Genomic DNA, 27,670 nt, shown 5'->3' with positions numbered 1-27,670 from the left:
AGCCTTTGAATATAGCCAAACGATGGAAAACCCATTTTCCTTAGAATAAATTTTCCAATATTAATTACTCTTTTCCAAGATAAATTCCCCAGATCAAAACAGCAAGGAAAATTTGTCATGAAGGCACTGTTTCTAAAATGGATGTAAAACAAATTCTATGATCATTTTTCAGTTTAAAAATGAGTGTAAAATCTGTTTCTACGGCCATTTTAGGATGAAAGAAGAAGAGTAAATAAACAAAATTCTCACATTTGAATTCTTGTTGTGTAGGAAAAGAGAATGAGCACTTGTATTATAATATGGCAACTAGACTCACATGTATAATCATAAGTTATATACAAATGGGGCCTACGTGTTGATAGCGCACATGTTTACTATTATCGGATCTACTATTGAGGCTAAGATATCGACTATATTAACTAAGGGAAATGATATTTTCCACCCCCTTCTTAGCATTTCTTCACCCATTTGTTTGCTTTTTCTTGAACAAAACAAACAAACAAACAAATAAAAGGAGATGAAAATGGAACTATTTTTAGCAAAATACAAATAACATGGGGAGAATTTATATGATGAGTGGCCTTGAAAACACGTGAAGTCTAAAAAAGTAGGTACGGCTCACTTTTTTTTATGATCCAAACCGTTCATCTTTTTGGTCACAGAGTAAATAGGTTGTGCCCCAAAAACCATTTCCATAGGATGATCCTAACCCTCCGATCTATAGAAGATTCCACAAATGCCATTTTCAGATCAGTTCAGATCGGAGGGTTAGGATCATCCTATGGAAATGAAGATTCCATATAGCGGGGTCAACCATTCTATATCCAGGCATTATCCCCTCCAAAAATTCATGCATTCGGTGCGTCACAACATTTTACACCTCGTTTTTTATAAAGTTGGCCAACAATTTCACCCATGTTTTGATGGTATAGCTCCCAAAATCATTCAAAAGAAAGCCAATTTCTAAAATCAAATCAAAGGTTTCTACTTGAGATAATTTCCCAGCCCTTTTACACCCATGCACCATTTACATGGCATGTGTGGGGCCACCATTTTACACCAATGAATGGCCCTACTTTCCACACCCAAATCCATGCATATAGGACCCACCATTTGCATCATTTCATTGTAGCGGATCCTACCAACTCAACTTAAACCAAAGCAGTACAGGGGCAGCCATTTTATCCCTCACGTTTTGATAGTTTGGGCCTCGTATTTTACACCCATGCATAGCATGGGCCAAGAATGCTAGTGATAGCATAATAATTGACTTGATTTTGGGAGCCAAGAGAAAACCAAATTTAAGCCTTCCATATGAATAGTTCGGATCAACCATAGGTGGGCCCAGCATACACAATGCACAATAGGTTTGTTAGGGCCGTTCAACACCCCGGATTTGGCCCGAAGATTAGAAATTAGAGCCAAACATAACAGCAATTTTATTCCACAGATTGGTTTGGGTTCATTAAAAGTAAGGCCCATGCAAAATGGACAATACATTCAAAAATCAATACTTCTCTTGGCCAAGTTTGGCCACAAGTTATTCTTTTCCATCGAATAATAACTTGTCAAATGGTGTGTAATGGGTGAGAGGTGATGATGGAGACTTGACATAGCATCAATGAGGAAAAGATGCAACGTTGTAGAAAACATAGGGAAAACAAATTGTATTTTGAGGGGAGTTTTTGAATTCCTTGTTTTTCAGCTTTGTCTAACCCTCTCCTCACCCATTCCCTTCCAGGTATTTCCTTCCACAACTCTCCCTCACCGTTGGATAAGCTAATATTATATGGGGAAATATTTTAAGGTTACCAAACATGGCCTTAACCAAACTCTTACCAACTAATGAAGAATATCTCTGATGGAAGAAGAGGTGGAATGATATCATGAACCCTGGTCATTTTGGCAGGCCCAAATCCTGCCACCAGAACAATCTATTTGAAAAGTGTGTCATCTCTACAGTAGAGGAAAATGCAACTTTTCTAATTCTGCTGCCAAAACAACAAACTCTCATCAAAAGGAAGAGTAAAATAAGAAAGCAGAGAATAGAGTCATCCAATGCAAACTTTCACATGCAAAGGGTATAAAAACTGATTCTTACTCTGCCCATCAACATAGAAATAAAAACAATAATTTGTCATAGGAAATTAAAAGCACACCTGTTTTGATAATGTGACTCATTGCTTTGGTAAACATTTTTGTGATTGTCAGAATATTTAAGAGCGTATAAAATCTACTTAAGGAGTAAATTAAAGAGGCGTGTAGGAACTCCAAAGGCATAATAAAGTGATAGCAACTGTAAGAAAGCAAGATGTAAATGTAATAATCATGACTAAATAAAATCATATGATTTGTAAGATAGCAAGATGTGCATGTACATTTATCATGTCAATACTCAGACAAAGAAAACTCCTGTCCTTCAAAGACGATCCAATGTTTTATTGTAGGGTATGTTTTGCAACCATGAAAAATTATTCCATGGAATATTCATGGTCCCAACTGTAAATGATGAGCTGAGAAGGGGAGAGAAGTGCTGTGGCAAAAGTGGAGAGCGTGGGAAATCACTAAAAGAACTGTGGAAAATAATACACTATTAGGTTCTTTATCGATGTTTTCGGGGGCTTTTCATGCTCCTCATCACTCCCATCCTCTCAAGTCTGTCCCTCTCCGCCCATCTCTCCGCACTGGCCCTACTAATATTCCATGGGATATTTTTTTCATGGTTACCAAACATGCCCGTAGGGATGTACAATATACAGAATAGATAAAAGAGTAGAACAGAAAACTAATGTTCACAAAAAATGGCATGGAGAGGTCTTACCAACAATTAAGTGAAGACATACAATTTACAAAAAAAGCTAGTAATGAGTTTATTTATGATGTCCACACTTAGCTGCATGTAATTTAAAAAATAAAAACAGAACAAAGTGGAGCCACATTGTTCAAAGATCAAAACCACTGATTTGTTGGGCCCCAACATAAATAAGTTGTACCCTAAAAATCATTTCCATAAGATGATCCTAACCCTCCAGTTGCGAAACCGTATACAAACTTCTACAGGTAAGATGGTTAGGATCATTATTTGAAGATGATTTTCGGCCTATTCGACAGGGCACCCTCGTGTGGGAGATATCTGTGGCAGAAGCCAGAATCTCACGCAGGAGCCAGTCAAGAAATAGAAGGGATGGAGTTTCAAAGAGAATGGATACAGGGGAAGAACGGGTATGACAGATCACCAAAAAAAAAAGCAGTGTTTGGAGTTTTGGATACTGAGTTTTGGGCCTTCATACAATCATCATGACACGTCTGAGACCCAAGGATAGTGGAATCCAGGTCAAATGCTGTGGGTTGCTTAGAACACCAAGGCAAGGGTTTAGTCAGAAAGTAAGAGGTCCAATAGGTTTTTTGAGTGAGGTAACAGCAAAGAAGGCCAGCAATAGTGAGCAGAGGGCACAGGTGGCAGTAAGACAAAGGAACTAGTTTAGTAGTCATAGTGTAAGGATATGTATCTGCTGAGAATGGACAGGATATTGGTGAAAAGTGAACAAGGTCGACGTTAGGTGTCTTGACTGTCTCCTAAGTAATAAAGTTTTGCATGGTACGCAAGGATTGCTGGCAAAAGTAACCTGCAGAATGAAGTGTTCAAACATACAAATAAAAAGAATAGGAAAAATTTAAAGACATGTCTGTCTTAAGGATGTCCCAAAGAGCATTCTTAAAGTTACCTAGTACACTAAAACATAGGGATTTCTTTCTGTTGCCTTAAAAAAAGCTTCAAAACAAGGAATCAATCAAATTTTTTTTATTAAAAAAAGGCTCCTCAAGCATGCAAGGAGCCTTGAAATCATAGATTCAAAGGCAAAACTACAGTGCCACAGTTAAGCCTTAAAAACATCAATGAAAGCGGAGATTCAAAACAAAGTAAGAGGAAGTAGGGGCACTAGGACCCAAAATGCCCAACCAAAGATCCCATGAAAATTTGTTATCCTTAATCCAATCATTTAACAATTAAAGGAATGTTCAACAGACATGAAGTACACTAGCATCAGGGAAAAAAAAAAAAAAAAAACAAAGTTTGATCCAAGTTCGCCAACAAGTATGGCATTACTCATCGAAGAAAGGATTACCAAAATTTATTTTTAACTTAAAATAGGTCAGCTCACTATAATTGTTCCTACGCAAGCAAAATGTTACATCAACATATGCCTGACAGCTACAAATATAATGTAAACTAGTGCCAAAGAATAAAAAATACAACGAACAAAAAAAAATGAGGGAAATAAAGTAAACCACCAGGCTCCGCCCGGATGGTTCTCTAAGAGGGAAAGTCTTATGGAAGGAAAGAAATGCAAGGGTCTTCAAAGGCATAGCTAAGAGCACATCCTACTTATTTGTAAAAATGATTGCGCTTTTGACATCATGGGCTAAATCTCTTCCTTTGTTCAAATTTGTGTCAGCCTATGATCTGTCTTTGGTAGAGGTGGAGAGAAGTTTGTAACAGTAGTGAGAGTAAACAGAAAATAGTTCTTCAGTGGAAGCCCCCTCCCTTAGGTTCTCTAAAGCTTAACTTTGCTGGTTCTAGCTTGGGTAATCCGGGACCCGCTGGAGTAGGGGGCGTTCTAAGAAATGAGTTAGGCGAAATTCCTTGGGCCTATTGGGACGGTGGATGCTACGGAAGCGGAAGTGCGTGCGTGCTGTGCATCAAGGATTGGAGCTCATTAGGAAAAATCGCCTCAATAATGTAGTAATTGAAAGCATTCTTCCAATGTAATTCGACGGCTCAAAGGACCTCAAAAACCCCCGTGGAGATTTGATAGATGGCTCGATGAAATGTTTGATTAGGTAAAGTCTATGGAGGTTGTCCTTCTTCACGTGCGTCGTTCCGCTAATCAGGAAGCGGATGGTTTAGCTAGAGTAGGAGTTTACAAGGACTCTATAGCTCTCTATGACTCTCTCCCGCCGTGATTCACTATTCTTGTACTTTTATATTGTTGTTCGCATTGTACTCTGACCATCTCGTCTTTTTATTAATACATCTGGCTACCATTTTCTAGAAAAAAAAAAAGAACAAGAAAAAGAGGGAAAGTGGAGGTGAAACCAATGCAAAGTAAACTTTCCGTAAGTTTGGTCGGTTCTCAAAAGTATAAGGACAAGTAGGTGCCAACTTAAAAAGTTAGGGGAAAGTGGATGACAACATCTAACCGACAAACTTAGTTTTTGGGGAAAACATGTTTTTCGAGGAAAAGTTGTACTTTTTGCTATTTTGAGACGAAAAGTGTAACGGTCTGAAAGTGGGAAAGTAGTCGAAGGAGTAATCAAAAAAAATTGAGGAGCCCCATACGTTGCAACTTGCAACCAAACAACTGTGGGAAATTTTCACACTTTCCATGGAAAGTGACTCAACTAGATGAAGCCTAAGTCTATAACATATAAAATAAAGCAACAGCAGAAGAAACGTCTTATTTTGTCTCTCTTTCTTTCTCTTAGGCTCTGTTTGGCTGTTTTCCTAGCGAGTGAAGTGGGGCCCATGTGAAGTAGAAGTGGAGTGGAACTAAAGTTGACTGGAAGTTGGGATATTTGCTGGTCAAAAGTGGTGGAAAATTAAGTGGAATGAAGCAAGGAGTCATTATAAGAACAAGTTTCCGAAGGGGGTGTCATTATCAAAACTAGCAAAAAGCTAGCATGACTATCAAATATTGAAGAATTCGAAAGACTTTTCAATGAGACAGTTGCAATTTCCACTTTGTCGAGTCCGAAAGTGGAATCAATGAAATTGGGTGCCAACAAGGCAAACAAGGAGCTGAAAAAGAATATTGCATTTTACAATGCAGAAAAAAGTAATGAAAAGTTGACTTTCAAGCAACTTTCACTCTAACATCTATGAGAAGTGATTTTTTCCTTGCAATCAAAATGTCAACTAGTAGTTTGCCATTCAATATATATATATATATATATATATAAAGGAAAAGGACTGTGAGCTTGAGCGTTGGAACCTTATGGTGAGCTTGAGCTCTCAAACTAATGAGGCCCACATTGTTAGGATGATCCAAAGCATTCACTAGAAAGGGCCTTACATAGATAGGGTGTGTACAAAAAATCAGCTCCATAGGATCATCCTAACCCATCCATTTGTGGAGGTCAAAATGGACAGACCACAAATCTGCCCATTTTTGCCCTCCACTTTTGGAGGGGTTAGGATGCTTCAATGGAGCTGATTTTTGGTACACACCCTATCTATGATAGGGCCTTGCAAATGAATGGTTTGGATCCTCACAGAAATTGTGGGACCCATGTAATTTGGTGTACTCAAGCGCACCATTTCCTATTAGAGCTTGAGCGCACGAACATATTCCTCATATATATATATATATATATATATATATATATGAGAAAACATTTTCTACACACTACTAGCTTAAAATACAGTGGAGGCCCACATTGTTTGGGTGATCCAAACCATCCATTAGAAAGGCCCTCACATAGATAGGATGTCCACAAAAAATCAGATCCATAGGATCATCCTAACCATTCGAACTGTGGAGGCAAAAAATGGACTAATTTGTGAAGGTTTAGACACGTCCATTTTACCTCCGCAAATCATAGGGTTAGGAAAGTGTGTAGGAACCGTTCTCTCTCTCTCTCTCTCTCTCTCTCTCTATATATATATATATATATATATATATATATATATACATATATATATATATATATATATATATACATATATATATATATATATACACAGAGAGAGAGAGAGAGAGGAAAGGGATCCTGCACATTTGTGCAGAAACAATGTGGGGGCCCACATTTTTTTGGGGTCCAAAGCATTCACTTGGAAGGCCCTTCCATGGATAGGGTGTGGCCCAAAAATCAGCCCCATAGGATCATCCTAACCCTGCGATTTGTGGAGGGGAAGAATGGACAGAAACATGGACACACAGTGTCTATCCATTCCCCCCCACACCCACCTTTGATTGGGTTAAGACGATCAAATGGGGCTGATTTTTGGGCCACACCTTATCCACGGAAGGGAAAACCAAATGAATGGTTTTGATCCCCACAAAAATGTGGCCCCCACGCTGTTTCTGCAGGTAACTTACCTGCACACGTTTATAGGAACCCTTTTCTCATATATATATATATATATATATATATATATATATATATATATATATATATATGAGGACAAGGATTGTATGCTCGAGTGTACCAAGCTTATGGTACGCTCGAGTGCCCAATCACATGTGGGCCCACTTTGTTAGGGTGATCCAAAGCATTCATTTGAAAGGCCCTTACATAGATGGGATGTGTACCAAAAATCAGCTCCATAGGATCATCCTAACCCATCCATTTGTGGAGGTCAAAATGGACAGACACTGTTTGTCCACAAATCTGCCCATTTTTGCCCTCTACGTTTGGAGGGGTTAGGATGATTCAATGGAGCTGATTTTTGGTACACACCCTATCTATGATAGGGCATTGCAAATGAAAGCTTTGGATCACCGCAAAAAATGTGGGACCCATGTGATTGGGCACTCGAGCGTACCATAAGCTTGGTACGCTCGAGCGTACAATCCTTTCCTGTGTGTGTGTACACACACACACACACACACACACACACACACATATATGTGTGAACTAATAGTTTCAACATATTTTGCAATTTTATTTTAACCACCAGCTGCCCAAATGGCAATGTTTTTCAACTTGCACTTTCTGTTTTAGGAGTGTGAAACCTCATTTTTTTTATAATGCCACCCACTTTATGCTCTTCAATTTGAAATTGGCACCCACATAAGGCTTCTCATTTTGATAATGAAACTCACTTTAACTCCTTATTTTGAAAATGAAACCAACTTTTATTCTACTTCACTTCCCTACGCAATTTGACAACCAAACATCCACTTTCAATCCCACTATCAGGGGCCCACTTCACTTCAACCCCTAGGATTGCAACCGCACAAAGTCTTGGGCTCTGTATGGTTGAGTCACTTTCCATGGGAGAGTGCAAAAGTTTCCCACAAAAACACTTTTTTGTGTTTGTATGGTTGGAAATTTGCAATCCCAGGGACTCCTCAATTTTAGGAATTTTCCCCGTCAGCTCGAACTTTCCCACTTTTGGGCTATTGCATAATGCACATTCTATCCCAAATGAGTAAGAACTAAGAAGTGCAACTTACCCTTACATAGCAAGCATGCCCTCAATCAAGCTTGATACGGGCACAGACTTTGCCTGGACTTTTGAATTGGCACAAACTTCCTGTACTTTTGACAACGACACACACCCATAGAAAGTTCACTTCCCATCGGTCTTACTTCACTTTAATCTCCTGGGAAAAAAATCAGAGAGAGCCTTACATATGAAGCCCTAGATTTGAAAACTCCTCCACATGAATTTCCCTGAATTTTCATGAAAATAAAAAATAAAAATTATTAAAGTGCTCCCATTAAGCTATTTAAAAAATAAAATATCTACCCTTTATTGGCAGTCACTTGCGAACCAATAATCTTCTAGCCACCAAAAACATAGCAAAAACAACTTGTTTAGCACAAAATTTGACCAATATGCTGTTGAATTGATGATGATCTTTCACTCCATTTCAACTCATATAACATGGTCCCACAGTAATCATCTAAAAATTGACAGAATTCTGAGAACACACAAATCATCTCCTTTTTTCCTTTTTCATTTTTTTTTGAACAATAACTAAGTTACTAAAATTTTACTAAAAAGCAGAAAAGTAAAGGCAAAAAAGCCCCTTTTTTCTTCTTGTCTTGATCCTTGTTCTTGTTATTTAATTGACGCATGAAACATTGATTTGCACCAGTCCCTCCTAGGGAAGAATTCATCCCTGAGTTCAAGGCTTCAAATACCTCCCATGTCTTCACTGTGAAGCCTTGTTACTCTTCCATTAAAACACATTGCACTAAAAATTTGGCCACATATCCATCATTATCCCCATCCATGTGTTTCTCAAGGAAGCAACCGATATCTTCTTCCCCTATGGAGACTCGATAAGGAAGGATGAGTCCACTGTCATCACTCAAATGCTCTAATAGTTCAAACTTATAAGCATTGCCATATATTTGCTTTTAACACCTTGCATGAACCAATGTGACAACGTTCCAACTTCGGATGTCTACTCAAAGGATTTCAAAACTTCCTCATAACCATGTCGACTTCTCCAAATCTGTCACAAATATTGTTCTCGGGAATTTCTCGGCAAGGGAAAATCACAGGATACATTAAAGTTTTTAAATTTTTTTCAGGTTTATATTGGGAAAAATGCTAAAAAATTATTTAAAAATATATAAAATATAAATATAAGAAAAAAAAAAATGAAAATATCGTGATAAAACGCTATATTTTTAAAATAATTTCTTTGGCCTTATGCTGCATTTATATCTTCAATCTTTTTTATGAACTTCCTCATGCAACTCAATCATGCATCGAGCCATTTCTTCTGCTTCCTCGATTGCATTATGCAAATCAGGTAAAGGAGTCAAGCTATATTAATGGCTTGGCTGCCTTCCATAGACATATTCAAATGGGCTCCTTCCAATATTGCGCCTACTTTAACAATTGTAAGCGAATTCAGCTAGGGTTGGAATAATATCCAATTGCTTGGACTTCAAATCAACAAGGCTTCTTAAAAGATTCCCCAAACTCTGATTCACCACTACTCAGAATCAGTGTGTAGATGATTGACACTATTTTATTGAAACAGAGTTCCAGATCACTTCCACAAAGCCCTCAACAAGTGAGAAACTGAGTCAATCAGCGGAAACGGTTTTTGGCACTCCACATCAACACAGGACCTCATTGAAATAAAGATTTTCCATGTTGGTTACCTCTAGCGTCATTGGTAGGTAAGCTGGGATCGAACCTCACCTCTAGTGTCTTCTTACAAGCAATAAAATGTGTTTATCTTATAAAATTGTTCAACAACTAATTCACCACCTCAGTTAGTGCAACTGTTTGTAGATGTTAGGCACGACCAAATTGGAGTAGGGTTCCAAATCACTTCCACAAGGTCCTCAAAGAGTATGAGAGAAACTCACAATAAGACGTAATGGTTTCTGGCACTCCATGTAGACGTGCGACAATTAGAACTTGACCAGATTTTATCTGTGGTCCGCATTTGGACACACATACATTTTCACACATAACTGTCTGAGGACAACTATTGCGGATTTCTTCTCACAATAATCATGATGGAGAAAGCACCAAGTCAAATCAAATGGATGAAAAATGGTGAATCAGAGCTGGTGGCAGCCCTCGGGATCGGAGTTGGTGCGATTAGTTGCTTTTCTATGTTGAGTGAATCGCTAAGGAAATGAAATAGAAGTGACAAATGCCTAACAACCAATGAGGGGATTTGAAATTTCGGATTTCGGTTGAACTGAAACCGCAATTTCAAGAAATCCAAAATTTCGGGTTTACCAAATTTCAGCCGAAATTTTGGAAATTTCGGTTGGATATAATAAAATATTAATTTTTGTTTATTACATGATTTCAGGATTTCGGCTGAAATTGGTTTCGGCCAAGGCTGAAATTGGGACCGAAGCCGAATTTAAAACGATGCTTGTAGTGCACCCTGTTCGGAAGATACTGTATCCTAGTCATCCTCCTTTCATCAACTTGGGAGTGAGCATGACAGGTTGGATGACTAGACCATCACCTTGGGTGTCTTCAGAGGTGATCTATTCTTCATTATCCTCTTCCTCAGCATATCACCATCTATATTGATACGACCATCCCGCAGTTTAGCTCTTCCATAAAACTCGTCAGCTTTATACTATGGTTTCCCAGATCGAAAACAAGAAAAGTGATGTTCGATAAATTGGGATGGAAATAGATCAGAAACGGTGCTAGTCTCCTCCTTTCGTCAACTTGGGAGTGAGCATGACAGGTTGGATGACTAGACCATCACCTTGGGTGTCTTCAGAGGTGATCTATTCTTCATTATCCTCTTCCTCAGCATATCACCATCTATATTGATACGACCATCCCGCAGTTTAGCTCTTCCATAAAACTCGTCAGCTTTATACTATGGTTTCCCAGATCGAAAACAAGAAAAGTGATGTTCGATAAATTGGGATGGAAATAGATCAGAAACGGTGCTAGTCTCCTCCTTTCGTCAACTTGGGAGTGAGCATGACAGGTTGGATGACTAGACCATCACCTTGGGTGTCTTCAGAGGTGATCTATTCTTCATTATCCTCTTCCTCAGCATATCACCATCTATATTGATACGACCATCCCGCAGTTTAGCTCTTCCATAAAACTCGTCAGCTTTATACTATGGTTTCCCAGATCGAAAACAAGAAAAGTGATGTTCGATAAATTGGGATGGAAATAGATCAGAAACGGTGCTAGTCTCCTCCTTTCGTCAACTTGGGAGTGAGCATGACAGGTTGGATGACTAGACCATCACCTTGGGTGTCTTCAGAGGTGATCTATTCTTCATTATCCTCTTCCTCAGCATATCACCATCTATATTGATACGACCATCCCGCAGTATAGCTCTTCCATAAAACTCGTCAGCTTTATACTATGGTTTCCCAGATCGAAAACAAGAAAAGTGATGTTCGATAAATTGGGATGGAAATAGATCAGAAACGGTGCTAGTCTCTCTCTATCATTTTGGGAGTAATAGTGTAATGAAATTCACAGCCCTCTTACCCCCCCCCCCCCCCCTTCCTCTTTTCCAACGGGCGACTAGATTACGAAGATGCCCTTCAAGGCTTTGGAGTGCTTACAGTACAAATACTGTAAAGGTTTCCCCATTCCTACCCATCTGTCATTTTTGGATTTTTTGAACTATGATCGAAGTGATACTACAATAATAGGTGCTGGCCAATTTGCCACCTTGATTGTGCATGGTAGTTTTCATGTGAAAAAACACTATGTCATAGTGGTCAAACACGTAACTTACTTTGAAGGCCATTAGATAGTGCTATCATCAAAACTCACAAGGTTATTGTAGTTTGCAGAAGTGGCTAATATTTCTCTAAGAACAATGTGTAGCGCATCCTCCAATAGATCCCAACACATGCTCCAAGTTCGGGATTTTAATTCTTGGGAACCAACAAAGGAGATGCATATTCACGGATGTGTCCCAATTTACCTCCACTCCAAACAAAACTTTAAAATGAGAGACGATATTTTTTTTGAAATATCTGACAGGTGCAGTGCTTATAGCAACAAGTGCTGGTTAAAGTTGATGTCAATCCAAGGCCAAAGGTCAGGAGGATCCAGGGAGTATCTCTAGACCGAGAGTGAATGTCTCATTTGACTTTTCAATCTACCGCTAGCAAGAAACGGGAAAAAAAAAAGAGTTCAATAAGAATCCAACAAAGAAATTGTGTTTAGTAAATTGGGAGCTATAAATAGGGGTCCTCACACAAAATGAACAAATAATTACGGAGAATAATAGTGGATGCAAATAGAGCAAGAACTAAAGAACGAAAGAAAGCAGATAAATCAACACTCCTAGCAGAAGCATACAGGAAGGTTACTTATATTATACCAATTCATCAAAATTCACAGATCAAATAAAGCTCATATTCACCTGGAGTCTTACCAAAGAGTGACCCTACCTGCTTCTCTTCTAAGGAAAAGCAATACTTCTGGGAACCTGCAAAATTAATTAGATACCATGCTTGAAACACTTTCAATCAAGGTGCAAATTGTACAATTTTATTAGAACATACATACATGGTCCATCACACCTGCCCCAATTAAGGATTGCATTTCTATAATGCCACCAAAATGATTTTGCTCCCAAAGTAGCTTTAATTGCAAATCTGGTGTCGTACTATAGACTCCACAAATGGCCTGAAAATGTAACAAAACAAGAAAAACACACCTACATTTTAACCAATTTGCAACTTTAAAATTTTCACTATCATAGCTAATCCCATCGCATAGCCATATATTAAGAAGGAGAAGAGTCATCAACAGCCACAATATATGAAGCTGATGGCAACATAATAATATTTCCACACTCAGTTAAAGCTATGTTTTCAACACAAGGCATAACTATGGCAACACCTAAAGTTTCAAGTCTCTACTACAACCTAAAATCCACGAGTTCCTAATAATGGACAATTATACTAAGGTCCAGCACACACAAAGTAGACCTGGCTTTAGTATTTCAGCTAACAAGCTTAGATCTGCAAAGGAAGATATAGTCATGGCCTCCAAAGTATATGGAGTTTTACTGAAAAGTGAATAAAGTTGCTGCAAAATATAAGGGTGGGTTGGGTACATAGGCCCTCGGGCAAAGCTCGGTAATATGGTGTCAAGGCCAGATAGCGTTGGTCCTCCTAATCAAAGCTTCCAAGATGGGCCATAAGTTTCTTCATCTGGTCTTCTGGTCTAGGCTTGAGGCTTCATCAAAAGTGGCAGTAGGCTGGCTCCGGGCTTCGCTGTTTTGATAGGATGGAAGGCAACAAAGGTAAAAAAGGATCATTAGAATTTTAAATATAGGTGGGCTGACTAGGTTAGACAGTAATATTTTCAAAATTTTGGTTAACATACATCTAAGCAACTTGTCAAATAATCCATAGGATAAGAGGAATGATAGAATGAAGGGCGCCCTTGCAAAAATTAGCTTCAAGAGAGCCCCTAATGGTTGATTTCTGCAAATTGCATTTATGGTACCATGTTGACTTTGCAGAAATTGACCAATAGGGGCGCCCTTGAAGCTGATTTTTGCAAGGACGCCCTTCATTCTATCATTCCTCGTAGGATAAATACCGGAAGGGAGAACAATGATCTACCTGAAGACCTTAATCATCGAGGAAACCTAATAACCATGATGTTTCCCATGGGAAACATTTTGACCAGATAACCTGATAAACAAGCTACGAGTCAGGGTCAAGAGGTAAATGAAAAAATCACAATAAAAATTGTCGTGTCCAAAATCAAGCCAGGAACTGTATAGAAAAATACAATAAGAAGCAATATTTAGCACAACTAAAAACATAGAAGTGAGAAACATGCTTCCTAAATACGCAAAATAAAATGTAAAAACACAATAATGAGAATTATCACAACAGAGAATTACATCTTACCCAGTACTAGCAGATCTGCCTCGGCCAGAGGAGTAGCCGCCATATCCTCCTCCATACCCACTACCTCCACCACTCTGCAGAGGAGAACAAGAAACATTTTAGCTCGCAAGAGGAAAATGAAAGAGACATGCCAACCAAGTTTTTTCATATTTTTAAGTAAACCAAGTTAGTCGTCGAGGCAAGAATAGATGTAAAACCGGAGAACAGAAAGAAATATAAAATGATCACCGAAGGACAATCCCAAGCTAAATGTCAGTAATTATGTGGCAATTGGGACTACATAACAATAATAATAATAATAATAACAATAATAATAATAATAATAATAATAGGAGTGACAAATGCAGGGCACCCTTGCAAAAACCAGCTACAAGGGCACTCCCATTGGTCCCTCTTAAGAAAGTGCATTTATGGTGGCACAGAAAAGCATGGAAATGGCGTAAACATGTATAACATTAAAGTTGTTCCCTTTAGATTTTTATTGTGAGTCCAAAACCTATTATTGGACTCAAAATTAAAAGTGATTTTGAGTCCAATAATCAGTTTTGGATTCAAAACTAAGGCCCTGTTCATTTTAGATTTTGACAACCGATTTTGAGTCCAAAACCTTAGAAGCAGGAATCTTCCCTCAGGGTGCCGCTCCCACCTCAGAACCTCGATTCGGCGCTCCTTAGGAAGGAGCTTCCAGGGAACGCGACCCCAAAGAGATGGGAACCTCTCTCATGACGCTCCAAGCCTGCTTTCGCTCCCAGCCTGCCTCTATTACTCCATAAGTCCTACCATCATCAACTTTCTTGCATCAAACTCCTTCAACTCTTCAAAGTACTTCATTGGAGCAAGCACAAAGGCTTGTGGATCTTCAAAACGTACTTCAATTTTGAAAGATACATATGAAAATGGTTAGAAACTATTATTTTTTTATGTACTTGAATTTTGAAAGATATATAAAGAAAATACTACATACACGCTCCCATAGCACTCCCAAACTTAGACTCTTCTAGACCCTCCCGCTTCCTCGCCCCTGCTCCCACCTCCGCCCCCGCTTCGTGCTTCTAAGTCCAAAACTGATTATAGGACCCAAAATCACGTGTAATTTTGAGTCCAATAATAGGTTGTCAAAATCTAAAATCAACAGGGCCTAAACGTTAATTTGAGTAAAATAATCAGTTTTAGACAGCCAATCAGTTTTCAAAATCCAAAAAATAGGGCCTTATTATTATTATTATTATTATTAATTTTTTAATAAACCCAATATCATAAACAGTGCAGAGAAAATGTGACCTGGGAACCACCATAGCTTCCATAGTTGTCAGAGGGAGGAACATCACCAGAACCACCATATCCTCCAGAATAAGAAGAGTATCCACTTCCGTGTCTTTTGCTATCTCTGCCTGCATACTTTGAACCATCTGAAACATCACTAGACATAGGGATGTAAGGAAGGGCTGCTGGAAATGCAGGCAAAGCACCCTCCCTTTCAAACAAATTGGCCTTCAACCGGGTCGTCACTTGTGCAAGAGCATCAGTAGCAACATTAATGTCTCCACTAATCTGCACAAAATTATCAATAAAACATGTAAGGAATTTTATCTGCCAAATGCAAATATACACCTATGTCACAAATATTGTTCTCGGGAATTTATCAGCAAGGGAAAATCTCAAGGTATATTTAATTTATTTTTAGTTTTTCAGGTTTATATCGAGGAAAATGATAAAATAAAATTATTTTTATATAAATTAAGAAAAAAATATAAAATATTATATAAATATCGTGATATTATCGCTATGAATGAAAATATCGCCATATTTTTAAATTCTTGGGATTATTTTGGGATTTTGTCGTTTTATCAAAATATAGCAATAAAATCGCTATATTTTGAAAATATCGGAGATATCTGTCACATAGATATACACAAGTCCAATCCCCTCGTGTGAATTCAACATATCTAAAGGCAACAATGTGTTTACCTGAACCATCTCATCGTCTTCAGATGCAACTTTTGGAAGATCTTCCTTTGAAAGTATACGAATGTTTGCTCTTGTGAGTCTCCTCATCTCAGAGATGATGGCCCCACCTTTACCAATAAGGCAGCCAATACGTGATGTTGAGACAAGTAGGCGAGTTGTGTATGAAGGTTCACCAGATTCCCTTTCAGTTTTTTCACTGCATCTGAGCTGAAGGCGAAGTGCCGCATTAATAGTTGGAGAGACTGGATCTTCAAAGTACTGAAAGGCAGACAATTGAGATGTTAGAAACATAACACAACAATGCCAGAGAAAATATAATAGATTGCAGGCAGAAAAATACAAAAAGAAAGAGATTGCAAAGCATGGTTTTAAATTTCGGCCGAAATGCTGAAATTTCCGAAATTTCGGATTTCGGTCCAGGCCGACACCGAAAGTACGCACTCAGTATCGGCCCAGATTTCGGCCAAAATTTTGCACTTCAACAAAAAAAATTACCGAATTTGGGCCAAATTTAACTGAAATTTTAAACCTTGTTGCAAAGCTCACCTCCAAGGCTGAGATGGATATAATACAGTCATCTCCCACAGCAGAAGCACTATCCACTTTTATAAATGCACCAGTCTCATGTCTGATTTGATTGATAATAACACCACCTTTACCAATCACACCTCCAATATTCCCAGTTGGACACACCAAACGAAGACTGAACTCCTTCCCAGAGCTTTTGTCCCTATGAGAAGGGTAAAAGTTATGTGACGACCAGTCTCCAGCATCACCTTTGTGTCCACCGTATGGTCCCATTAGTGGAGCTATACCAACGATTGGGGCCCCACCATTTGGACCCATAAACTGACCACTAGACTGATACACGTTGGAAGTGAGAAGGTGCTGTGATCGAGACGGGTTATCATGAATGCGAGATGAAACCTGATAAAGGGCCTTCTTTACAGCCGAGGCTTCCCCAGATATCTGACACCAAACACAATTTGAGAAAAAAAATTCGGCATTAATCAATAGATGTAATAGAAAAAACGGAGACATGAAAAACTCAAACACAGGAAACAGCTCTGCCCATCGATGCTAAATGTGGGATGATGTTTAAACAAGTTGCCCCAGAAACCCAGCATGAAAAAATTTCCACAAACATTAAACAATAATATTAAACATATTTTATTGTTTAAATTAATATGCATGCGTACAAGAATATTGACAAGTCTGTAACAATAAACAAAGAGTACAGAACAATACCAGAAGAAATAAAGTAACATGGGGTTTGTGCTGATAGCAGTACCAACATCATAGCGCATTTCAAGGATGTGTAACTGACTAGCATATCTTGTAAATTCAAATTTACAAGAAAATTTAAACTTAAGCTATGCCACAAATATCTACGATAATTTGAAAATATCGTGTTTTTACCGCAGCATTTTATTAAAACGACAAAATCTCGAAATAATCCCAAGATTTTAAAAATATAGCGATGTTTTCATTCTTATCATCCTTTTCAAAAAAATCATTCTTTATCATAAAATGTTGAATAATATCAAAATATTATCCCGATATTTTTACGATATTTTATTTTATACTTTTCCTTAAATATTATATTTTTATATGAGAGAACATTTCCTACACACTTGTGTAGGTAAGTTACTTACACACTACCTTAAAATTTAGGGGGGGGGGGGCACATTGTTTGGGTGATCCAAACAATTCATTTGAATGGTCCTCACATAGATAGGGTGTCCACAAAAAATCAGATCCATAGGATCATCCTAACCATTCAAACTATGGAGGCAAAAAATGGACTAATTTGTGAAGGTTTATACACGTCCATTTTACCTCCAAAAATCGTAGGGTTGGGATGATCCTATGGATCTGATTTTTTGTGGACACCCTATCTATGTGAGGACTAGACCTGGCAAACGGGTGGGTCGGGCCGGGTCAACCCGCGGGTGATGCGGGTGCGGGTCCACGGGTCGGTTGAGAAAATGACCCGCATTTTGGCGGGTCAAAATTTACGTGACCCGCGCGGCCCGCGGGTGGGCCGGGTCAACCCGCGGGTCACTTGCAAATATGCCGCAAATATGGGATTGTAATAATTATTTTGATTTGACAGCCTCTATTTTTCCCGTAATTGTCATAACCTCCGATATGTGATTTGGTATTTTTTTCGTAATTTTAAAATTTTATAACCCTTCTAGGTAATTTTTCATTCAAAACTTTATAATTTAGCTAATTTACTTTTTGTGGTGTAATGATTACTTTTTTACATTTTCTAGGAAGATTTTAGCAACATTTGGATGCGCGCATCTTTGCATACACAAAGGCCACTTGCCGAGAAATTGCCAAAGGAGAAGCTTGATAGCAAATTCTAATAAAATAAAAACCACATTTAAATGTTATCAACACTACTGGGCACTCTCACTTTATGTATGGCCCACACCATAGGATGATCCAAACCGTCCATTAGTTGGGCCATAGCCTAAATAGGTTATGCTCCAAAAATCATTTCCATAGGATGATCATATCCCTCCAATCTGAATGTTAGAAGGTTGACCCTAACCCTCTATAGATCGGAGGGTTAGAATCAACCGATGGAAATAATTTTGGGGCATAACCTATTTAGGGTATGGCCCATCTAATGGACGGTTTGGAACTTTGGATAATCCTACGGTGCAGGACATACCGTACTTTTTATAAAGTGAGGAGTTACTCATAAAAAACAAACAGCAGTGATGATAACATTCTCAAAAAGATTAAAAAATACTGTAAAAATGCGGGTGCCCGCGGGTTGACCCGACCCGACCCGTGTTTTTGCGGGTTGGGTCACCTGCGGGTTGGTTTTTGACGGGTCACGGAAACTTAGACCCGTGCCCGCAAATTTGCGGGTGGGCCGGGTCGACCCGCGGGCACGGGTCACTTTTGCCAGGTCTAGTGAGGACCATTCAAATGAATTGTTTGGATCACCCAAACAATGTGGGCCCCCACTGTATTTTAAGGTAGAGTGTAGGTAACTTACCTACACAAGTGTGTAGGAAATGTTCTCTCTTTTTATATATGTTTTAAATAATTTATTTTAATCTTTTTTCCCGATTTAAAAAAGAAAAAAAGAAAAAAAATTTAGGGATTTGCTAGTGTCCATCGCAGAAAGCATTTCGTGGATGGGCTGTTGCATGTGAGGGCAGCCACGCAGACTCACTTTTCAACAAATTTTGTCTTTATTCATGAGGTGGCTGCTCTCACATGCAACAGCCCATTCGCAAAATGGCTTCTACAATGGACACTAGCAAATCCCAAAAATTTAATATATACCCAGATTTTCCCTTGCCGAGAAATTTCCGAGAACGATATTTGTGACATAGAACTTAAGGCATCAAATAAATCATGCAATATAAATGAACAACATTACCTGGAGAAGCTCATCACTACTCATGGCACAAGGAGGCAGATGTTCATTCTTTAGAATGCGGACCTGAGCAGCAGTCTCAGTGCGTATATTTTGAATAATCTGCCCTCCTTTCCCAATAATACATCCAATCTGATCCGACGGCACAAGTAGACGAACAGTAACATCACGAAAATCCGGATTAGTGTCTTCTTCCGGCAACTCATCGGCAACAATCCTATCATGTATCCTGAAGAGAGCATCTTGAGCCGGGCAAACAAGCTCGCCGGTATCTTCGAAGGCATTAGTTTCTTGGCTTGAACTGAAAATGGTTACAACACGCTCCTCACACCCATGTACGGACTCACCAATCCTTATCTTGGACTGACTCTCTTGCCTAAGTTGCTTAACAATCTCACCACCCCTCCCAATTATGCTTCCTATTTTTCGACCCGGACACAAGTAACGGTAAACAGTGTCATCCGGCCCAGGAGCGTATTCTTTCTCATCACCGGGATTTCTTCTCTTAGTTCCTCCATTGTCAGAGTAGTCAGGTTGAGCATGGGACCGTTTACCATAGTTATTTCGCTGCCCAGCCATGATGTTAAAATGCCTTGATATGCACTCCTGGATCAAGCATTTGTGACATAAAACCATGTATAAGGAACGAGAGAACTGAAAAATAAGCATACAGTGCTTACATCAAGTGTAACCTTAAAAGGGTGGCATATAATTTATTTATTTTTTGAATGGTCAAAAATTTCATTACGGAAAGGTGACCGAGATGGCCAAATACAAGCAAGAGAGATAAAACAAGAAAGATATACAGATAAGCTTAGCAAAACCTATAACCAAAGGAGTGGAAAATCTCAAGGCAGTAAAAAATCGAACCACTAAAAGGTTAACCCTTTGACCAGGGAATGGGAGAACACTTCGAACCCCATTCCTAACAAGTCGATCCGCCACCCCGTTGGCAGATCTCCTGATATAGCGGAAAGTAATTCTCAAGTTGCCCACAATGTCTTTAATCCCATCGAAAGACTTGCAAATCTCCACGGGATTACTTGCAAATCTCCACGGAATTTGCTGAGTAATGTTATCAAATAATATGAAACTGCTCTACAAAAGTATGTAAGACCCTCAGCTACTGACTTGACCAATGCAGACACTATGCAGAGCATAGCAAGCTAATTTTTTAGCCAGCGCCCAGGGGCAGAGCCATAAATTTGCTCTAGAGGGGCAAAGAAGGATTTTTATACCGTAATCAATAAATTATTATAAAATTAAAAATTCAAATTATTACACAAATTTCAATTCAATTTGCTTTTAATCTTAAAAAATCATTCACATTTATTAAAAGCTCATGCTGCAAAGAAAACTCATGAGATTTTTACAATCAACCCTGATTTTTTCTTCGTTTATGAGCAAGATAGTTACACAAACTAAACAGATATGAACACAGATTTAAAGTCTATAATTCTTTTTTTTTTTTTACGAAATGATAATTTGCAATCTATAAATGTCAATAATATATCTCTTATATCTTATGTATTTTCAAAAAATTAATGGAAAATTCTCGTTCTATGTTGTTATATATCTTATATCTTATGTATTTATAGAGTTTCATATATCTCTTACAATTAGGATCAGTAAATGCCAACCATTCAATCAGTAAATATTGCCTCGTGTCCAAGTAGGATAATTTGAAATTAATATTATCTATCAATGGGATGTTAACGCCCTATTTCTTTTGGATTTGCGAACCGACGGTCTAAAAAAGATAATTGGAGCCAAAACTAAATTAATATAAATTTTGAGTCCAATTATCAGTTTTGGACTCACAACTTTCACCTCATTGAAAGAAATATGAACCTAGAGATTTTATATGGTGACTGCTGAGATGACCCAAACCTTTGATCTGTAAAGGGTCTGCACATTACATAAACCTCTATAGATTGGAGGGTTAGGATCATCCTATGGAGATGGTCTACATTGTAGAGCCTATTTATGTTGTGGCCCAACAAATGAACGGTTTAGATCATCCAGTGAAGTAGGCGCACTGTAAATTGTGAAAAATACTAAACTTTACAGGCACTTACCCTATAAAATCTCTCTCTCTCTCTCTCTCTCTCTCTCTCTCTCTCTCTCTCACCTTTCTATGTTTTACGCCTGAATAGTCAAAATCTCTCTCTCTCTCTCTCTTCCTTGGTTAGGTTTCCATATAACGCAAAACAGTCCCACCGAAAATTTTGGGCTTTCCCAATGAAAAACGCTGCCAGCATTCAACACCAGATAAATTTGGAGAAAATTTAGCACGTCTAAAGTCCAAACCAATGAAAACTCGTAAGGCATTTGTCGAAAAAAAAAAAACTACTAATTCCAATGCCAAAAAATCGCATAGAACTAACAGTATCGAAAAAATCCCAAATTTTTAGGGGGGCAATTGCCCCCCCCCTCGCTCCCCCTGGCTCCGTCCCTGCCAGCACCGGCCACTCAGCCAGTCCCCGATTATTAAAAAATCCACCTAAAATGCAGTAAACAAACTAAATAGTACATAACATATCATGCTGAAATACCCAAAAGATCTCTTAACTAAGTAAAAAAGATTGCTATGAAAATGAGATATGAGCATTTTGTAAAGCTCTGCTTCAAGCTAAATTTTTATCCAACTTCAGCCACTTATCCAGTCCTCGATTATAAAAAACAATCCACCTAAAATGAAGTAAACAAACTAAATGGTACATAACATATCATGCAGAAAATACCCAAAAAATCTCTTATCTAAGTAAGAAAAAGTTGCTATGAAACTGAGATACAGACATTTTGTAGAGCTCTGCTTCAAATGTTAAGGCCCATGTCTGTCTAATTTTAAACAGAAAAACAGGGTTTGCTAGATTCATAAAGATTTCTCAGCATAAAATCATGAAGATGACACTAAATCCAAGGTCCAAACTGAGTAGCCAGATATTTTAGACTACTGACCACCATGTGCAAGACATGATGGAGCCTAGCAACTAGCACCCACCATAGTTCGCAAAACGTGATTCGGCAAAAAGACGGAACAGGAAATTCAAGTTTAGCATTGGTTCAAAAAATGTATTAAAAATGGAAACATCAAAAAATACATTTTAAATTTTGTCAATTACAAAATATAGCAGGAGTAAAGTTGGAAAGTTGACCAAAAAACGAATGAATACATTTCAAACATTCTAAACCTGTTTTAAATGTTTTCCTCAAAAAACAGAGTTTCTTTTAGTGCAAACAAATAAAAAGCGTTTTTTCAAAAAAAGAAAAAAAAATAACCATCTTGCCAACTATGGTACTCGCACATCTCTAAAAACATAGGTAATTAGGGATCGAAGATGCACCACTGCTGTCAATTTCGAATCAAATAGAGTATTTCAGATAGAAAACTAGAGATAGAGGTGGGATCTAGAAATCTGTTCAGACTTCAGATTTCTAGCAAATCACTAGCGAAATACCAAAACTTTCTTATAGAATGTATGAAAATAAAACAAAATGAAATGTACCTTATGGACTGTATGAAAATAAAATAAAACAAAACACTAACAAAAAAAGGCCCCCTGATCCCAACCAGCAAGTCATGGACCCAGATGTAACTTATGGAATGTATGAACCCAGATGTAACTTATCGAATGTATGAAAAGAAAACAAAAGCACCCCATTAAAACCTAATAAACTGAGAGTTTTTATATGGTGTAAAGCCCATATAGTCCCGTATTTTCCGAAATGTACCATACCCACACCATAGGATGATAAAAACCGTCCATTTGATCGGACACAACGTAAATACATTTCACCCTAAAAATCATTTCCATAGGATGATCCCAACCCTTAGATCTACAAAGGTTTCCATAATACTCCGTTCATCAATAGAACGAGGGCTAGGATTATCATATGGAAGTGATTTTTTAATTACAACCTATTTACGTTACGGCACATCAAGTGGACGGTTCGGATCATCCTAAAATGTAATCCGTACAGTATTTTTTGAAAAATACTGGACTGTAAGGGCATACACCATATAAAATCTCAACAAACGAAAGAAATAGCAAATGAAATAAGAGAATGCATCTTATTCAACCATTAGCATTTTCAGGAACTTCAATCGACAATAGAACTTATAAAATACAAAAGGGATCTGAAAATCGAACAAAAAAAAACGATTAAATTGCTAAATTTGTAAAGAGAAAGAGTTAAATATATGAAAAAACTAGGGTTAATGTAGATCTGAAAAAAAAAAACTAAACCCTAATAGAAATGTACGAAATCGAGATCGTTCTGCAGAGCGGAAAAGTAAGAATACAGATCATTATAATAGAGAGTAGATCGCACGGATTAAAGATTATACCTTGAAGAGATTTTCCTCAAACCCTAGAGAGAGAGAGAGAGAGAGAGAGAGAATGAGTGAGTGAGTTATCTTTGGAGAGGCCTTATGTGCGGGTTCGAGCATTCTAGGGTTTTGACTCGAATTTACCGAAAGAGGTCTGCTTTTTAGACATAATTACTGATATAGCCGATAATGGGACTGTTAGATTAATTTTATGGCGATGATTTGTTTCGCCCCTACTTAGGATTATGCACACTTCTTGTAACCTGAATTGTGTGTAGACTTTAAGGCTTTCTGTTTTCCGACGTCAAATCACGTTAACAGGGTAGCGCATTATCCTACAGAGGGGCGAACAAATCATAGACTGAAACTTTATAATTAAATGTTATTATTTTCGTAAGACGCGGTTTCACGGGACGAGAGGTGGAAGCTCTAGTAAGATTTACTTTTTATGGGCCAACTGGCCAAGTGATATATCATATATATATTCGCCCTTTCTTTACTTGGGCAGCCCTCTTGACTGGATTTATGCATGGTTTTAAATTTCGACCGAGGACGGTGGGGACCGTAACCGAAATTTGGTGAAATTAGAAATTTCAGCCTAATTTCGGTCCGGAATTTCGAACTTGAGTACCAAATTTCGACCGAAATTTCGGTTTTCCGGAGGTCCAAAACCGGTACCAAAATCGAAATTTTAAACCTTGGATTTATGACAACTATTTTACACTAGAGGTAATTGTCCCAAGTAAAAAAGGGGCAAATATATCATTTCCCTTTTTCTAGTGGCTCCATCTAGACATTTTCAAAGAGGGAAGCAATATATTCACGCCCCCTTTACTTCCCTAGGCCAGACCCCTCTAATGTATTAATGACCATGGTTTTAAATTTCGGATTCGGCTAAAATTTCGGATATTTTAGCCTAAATCCCGAATTTTCAGGCGATATTTGGTATTGCCGCACAAAATTCTGTTTTTTTAGGACGAAATTTCGATCAAAATTCTTTAACGGAAAAAAAAGTATTATTTTATTCGAGACGAAATTACCGAAATTACCGAAATTTGGAACGAAATTTCCGAAATTCGAACGAAATTTAATTTCGGTTTCGGTACCATTTCATTTCATTCCATGTTGTTTATTTTTTAATATTTTCCCGAAATTTCAGCCGAAATTCGGTTGAAATTCCGTATGAGATAAAATCTTTTTTTAATTGATTTCGATAGATTTCGACTAAAATTTCAGTTTCAGTGGGGACCGAAATGCATTCAGAAACTAAAATTTGAAACCATGTTTATGATACCCTTTTACACTATAAGTTCTGGCCCAAGTAAGGAAAAAGTGTGAATATATCATTTTCCTTTCAAGAATACTCACAGTAGTCAAATAGAAAAGTGGTTTATAAAGTTGGGAGTGCCATTATAAAAATTCGAACTACAAGGCACTGATAGGGCATAAACACGACGGACCGTTGGATCCCACCACGTGTCACCCATGCGGCGGAAGAACCTAATCATGATTAAAAGAGACCTTAGTACACGGTAAGACCACGTGATTCTACCACGTGTCACCTTCCCGCCTCCAAAAACTTCATCATCATGATTATGGGCAAGATTACACAACAAAGCCACACACGAAGGCACTCTCTGAAATGATAAAAAGGTCCACGTGGCGCCCCTTAAAGAGGATTTGCATGCGAGATCAAAGTATAAATACACCATTAAGTCCCTAAGAAGGAGAAAAACGATTCGAGAAAAAGAAAGGGGATTGGATCCCATCCTTTCCCCCCTTCCAACCCGGCCAAAGGAAAGGAGCTACTCTAAAAAAAAGGCACCATTAAAGGAAAGGACCCTAAGCAAGAGAGGAGAAGGAGGTGCTGGACGCCTTATTCCCTTCGCTCCCCCCCCCCCTTTTTTTTCCTACCCACTGCCTTTGACCCGTCCGCCCTCCCAGATATCAGAGAAAGAACCTACGTATTGGTCTCGGTAAACCTGATCATACCTAAGCCATTTCTTGTTGTTTATTATATTGTTGGTCCGGAATCTGACTTGGGTGTCAAAGTGGTCGTCCATGACCCACCCTGGACCTCCCTGACCCCTCTGTTTGTGATTGCAGACCCCAGCGGAGGCTCTCTACCCACGGCGCGATCGCAAACCCGGATTCCGACGCCATCAGGCACTGTTTGTTTCAAATTGTGGCATCCGGGATTGTGAGCCCCCAACCAAAATTTTGAGTCCAATAATCAGCCTAGGGCTAACAATTGGATGTCTCAGTATGGAACCCGCAGGACTGGTTAGTTACTTAGATACTAGAGGAGTTCTAAAATGAAGGGCAACCTTGCGAAAAAGAGATAAAAGGGCACCCTCATTGGTTGTAAATCACCAAAGTGCATTTAATGTTCTTTGACTTTTCATCATTTAATCTATTTGGTTATTTACAACCAATACTAAGGCAAATTAAAAAAGTACAAGCCAATTAGAAAAGTGGTTAATAAAGTTGGGAGTGCCGTTATAAAAATAATGGAACTATATTGACCTTTAAAGGCAAATTACAAAAAAAAAGAAAAAACAAAAAAAAAACAGAGTAAAAGTAAAGATTGGAGTGCCATTGTTGAAACAAGAAAGTGAGGATGTCAATTTGGTATAGTTAACTGGCTTTCAAAGATGCTTTAATTTCTCGCGTGCAAAAAAAATGCATTAAATTGGAATAATTTTATTTGCAAATAAAAAATTATCAAGGTGGCATCCAAAGAGGCCCAAAGATTTTGTGACAATATCTAATTCGCACTTGGGCCTATATCTAATTCACATTTGGGTCTTAAACAATTAAGCTGTATCAATGGTGTATATTCAATCACAACTTTTGTTGAAAATGAACATCTCAAATTAGGATCTGGCCTGGTTAAGACCATTTTTTGGATATGATTAGACTTTGGGCCGTGCCCATTTATACATCTAACTATGTTGTTTCTAAGACCATTTTAATTATTATTCGCAAATAATCATATTCAACTCCAAAACCATTGGCGTATGGCATGTACATGCCAAATCAGAATCATTCCATGCCCAGTAAACAAACCAATATCCTGTGATTGAAAGATGCTCTTACTCTTAAGAACTCGATATTACTCACATCTTGATGTATATTCATCCTTGAATCTTTCATTCAAGTCTAAAATTAACTGGGACAGACCTAATAGGCCCATCAAGTAACATAACCCATTTCACCATAATTATTGACTCTTTCTCTCCAATTTTTATTTAAAAGTGTTGTGCTGAGTTCCTCCTGTTAGGAAACCTTAGATCTCACAAGGATCTCTCGTGAGATACATTCCAATTAAGGAAAATGGCAGCTAACCATTCTTTCCTCTTGTATTGTTAAAGGATTGGCAATGTTTCAATTAGTTTCCATCTATAATCTGTATAGCTTAAATCACTCCACATTTGACCATTTTCATACTGTAAAAGATCAATGTAAATATGGCATTTGCATCTTCTTAGGTCCCAGATGATCAAAGCTTTCTCGGATGCTGATTGGGCGGGGTCTCCAGATGATCGTTGCTCCACCACTGGCAGTTGCATCTTCTTAGGTCCCAATCTAGTCATGTGGTCCTCAAAGAAACAACTCACTGTCTCTAGATCAAGCACGGAAGCTGAGTATCGTGCGGATCTGTGTTGGCTTCAATCTTTGATGAAAGAATTAGGCCTCTATGGATCTTCCCGTCCAGTGGTACACTGTGATAATCTAAGTGCTACATATATAGTCTTTAACCCTGTATTCCATGCCTGTACGAAACACATCAAGGTCAATTACCATTTTATACGTGAACGTGTTGCGCGGGGTCTCTTACGAGTACAATATGTTGCCTGCATTGATCAAGTGGCCAATGG

The 27,670-nt window shown here is 38.2% G+C and overlaps 1 protein-coding gene across 3 annotated transcripts; it reads right to left on the bottom strand.

The window, feature by feature from the left end:
• Nucleotides 1–12,733: 12,733 nt before the first annotated feature.
• On the bottom strand, nucleotides 12,734–23,931 carry LOC143889647 (KH domain-containing protein At4g18375-like). Of its 3 annotated transcripts, none has more exons than XM_077393929.1 (8): nucleotides 23,808–23,931; nucleotides 19,460–20,062; nucleotides 16,597–17,019; nucleotides 16,051–16,308; nucleotides 15,364–15,633; nucleotides 14,083–14,156; nucleotides 13,789–13,860; nucleotides 12,734–12,841 (listed from the first exon to the last, which is right to left on the bottom strand). In XM_077393929.1, the coding sequence occupies exons 1-7, from the start codon at nucleotides 23,907–23,909 to the stop codon at nucleotides 13,815–13,817; spliced, it is 1,776 nt and encodes a 591-aa protein (XP_077250044.1). In that variant the 5' UTR covers nucleotides 23,910–23,931; the 3' UTR covers nucleotides 12,734–12,841; nucleotides 13,789–13,814. The 3 variants fall into 3 exon arrangements, with proteins under 3 accessions (XP_077250044.1, XP_077250043.1, XP_077250045.1); XM_077393928.1 differs by lacking the exon at nucleotides 12,734–12,841 and adding an exon at nucleotides 12,915–13,434; XM_077393930.1 differs by lacking the exons at nucleotides 12,734–12,841; nucleotides 23,808–23,931 and adding an exon at nucleotides 12,915–13,434.
• Between the last annotated feature and the right edge of the window lie 3,739 nt (nucleotides 23,932–27,670).

The sequence above is a fragment of the Tasmannia lanceolata genome, unplaced genomic scaffold (assembly GCF_043159265.1).
Source record: "Tasmannia lanceolata isolate RefF3 unplaced genomic scaffold, GAP_Taslan_0.1 ptg000013l, whole genome shotgun sequence".
In the NCBI taxonomy this organism is placed as follows: domain Eukaryota; kingdom Viridiplantae; phylum Streptophyta; class Magnoliopsida; order Canellales; family Winteraceae; genus Tasmannia; species Tasmannia lanceolata.
Note: the sequence above shows the minus strand (reverse complement) of the source record. Positions and strands in the feature narration are given on the sequence as shown.

Bases quoted from the DNA above. Each gene is read 5' to 3' on its own strand.
- LOC143889647 (XM_077393929.1), bottom strand. From the start codon at position 23,909: ATGCTCGAACCCGCACATAAGGCCTCTCCAAAGATAACTCACTCACTC. The intron at 20,063-23,807 runs GTATAATCTTTA...TGCTTGATCCAG, and splicing joins TTGAGGAAAATCTCTTCAAG to GAGTGCATATCAAGGCATTT. The intron at 15,634-16,050 runs GTAAACACATTG...AATTTTGTGCAG, and splicing joins AAGACGATGAGATGGTTCAG to ATTAGTGGAGACATTAATGT.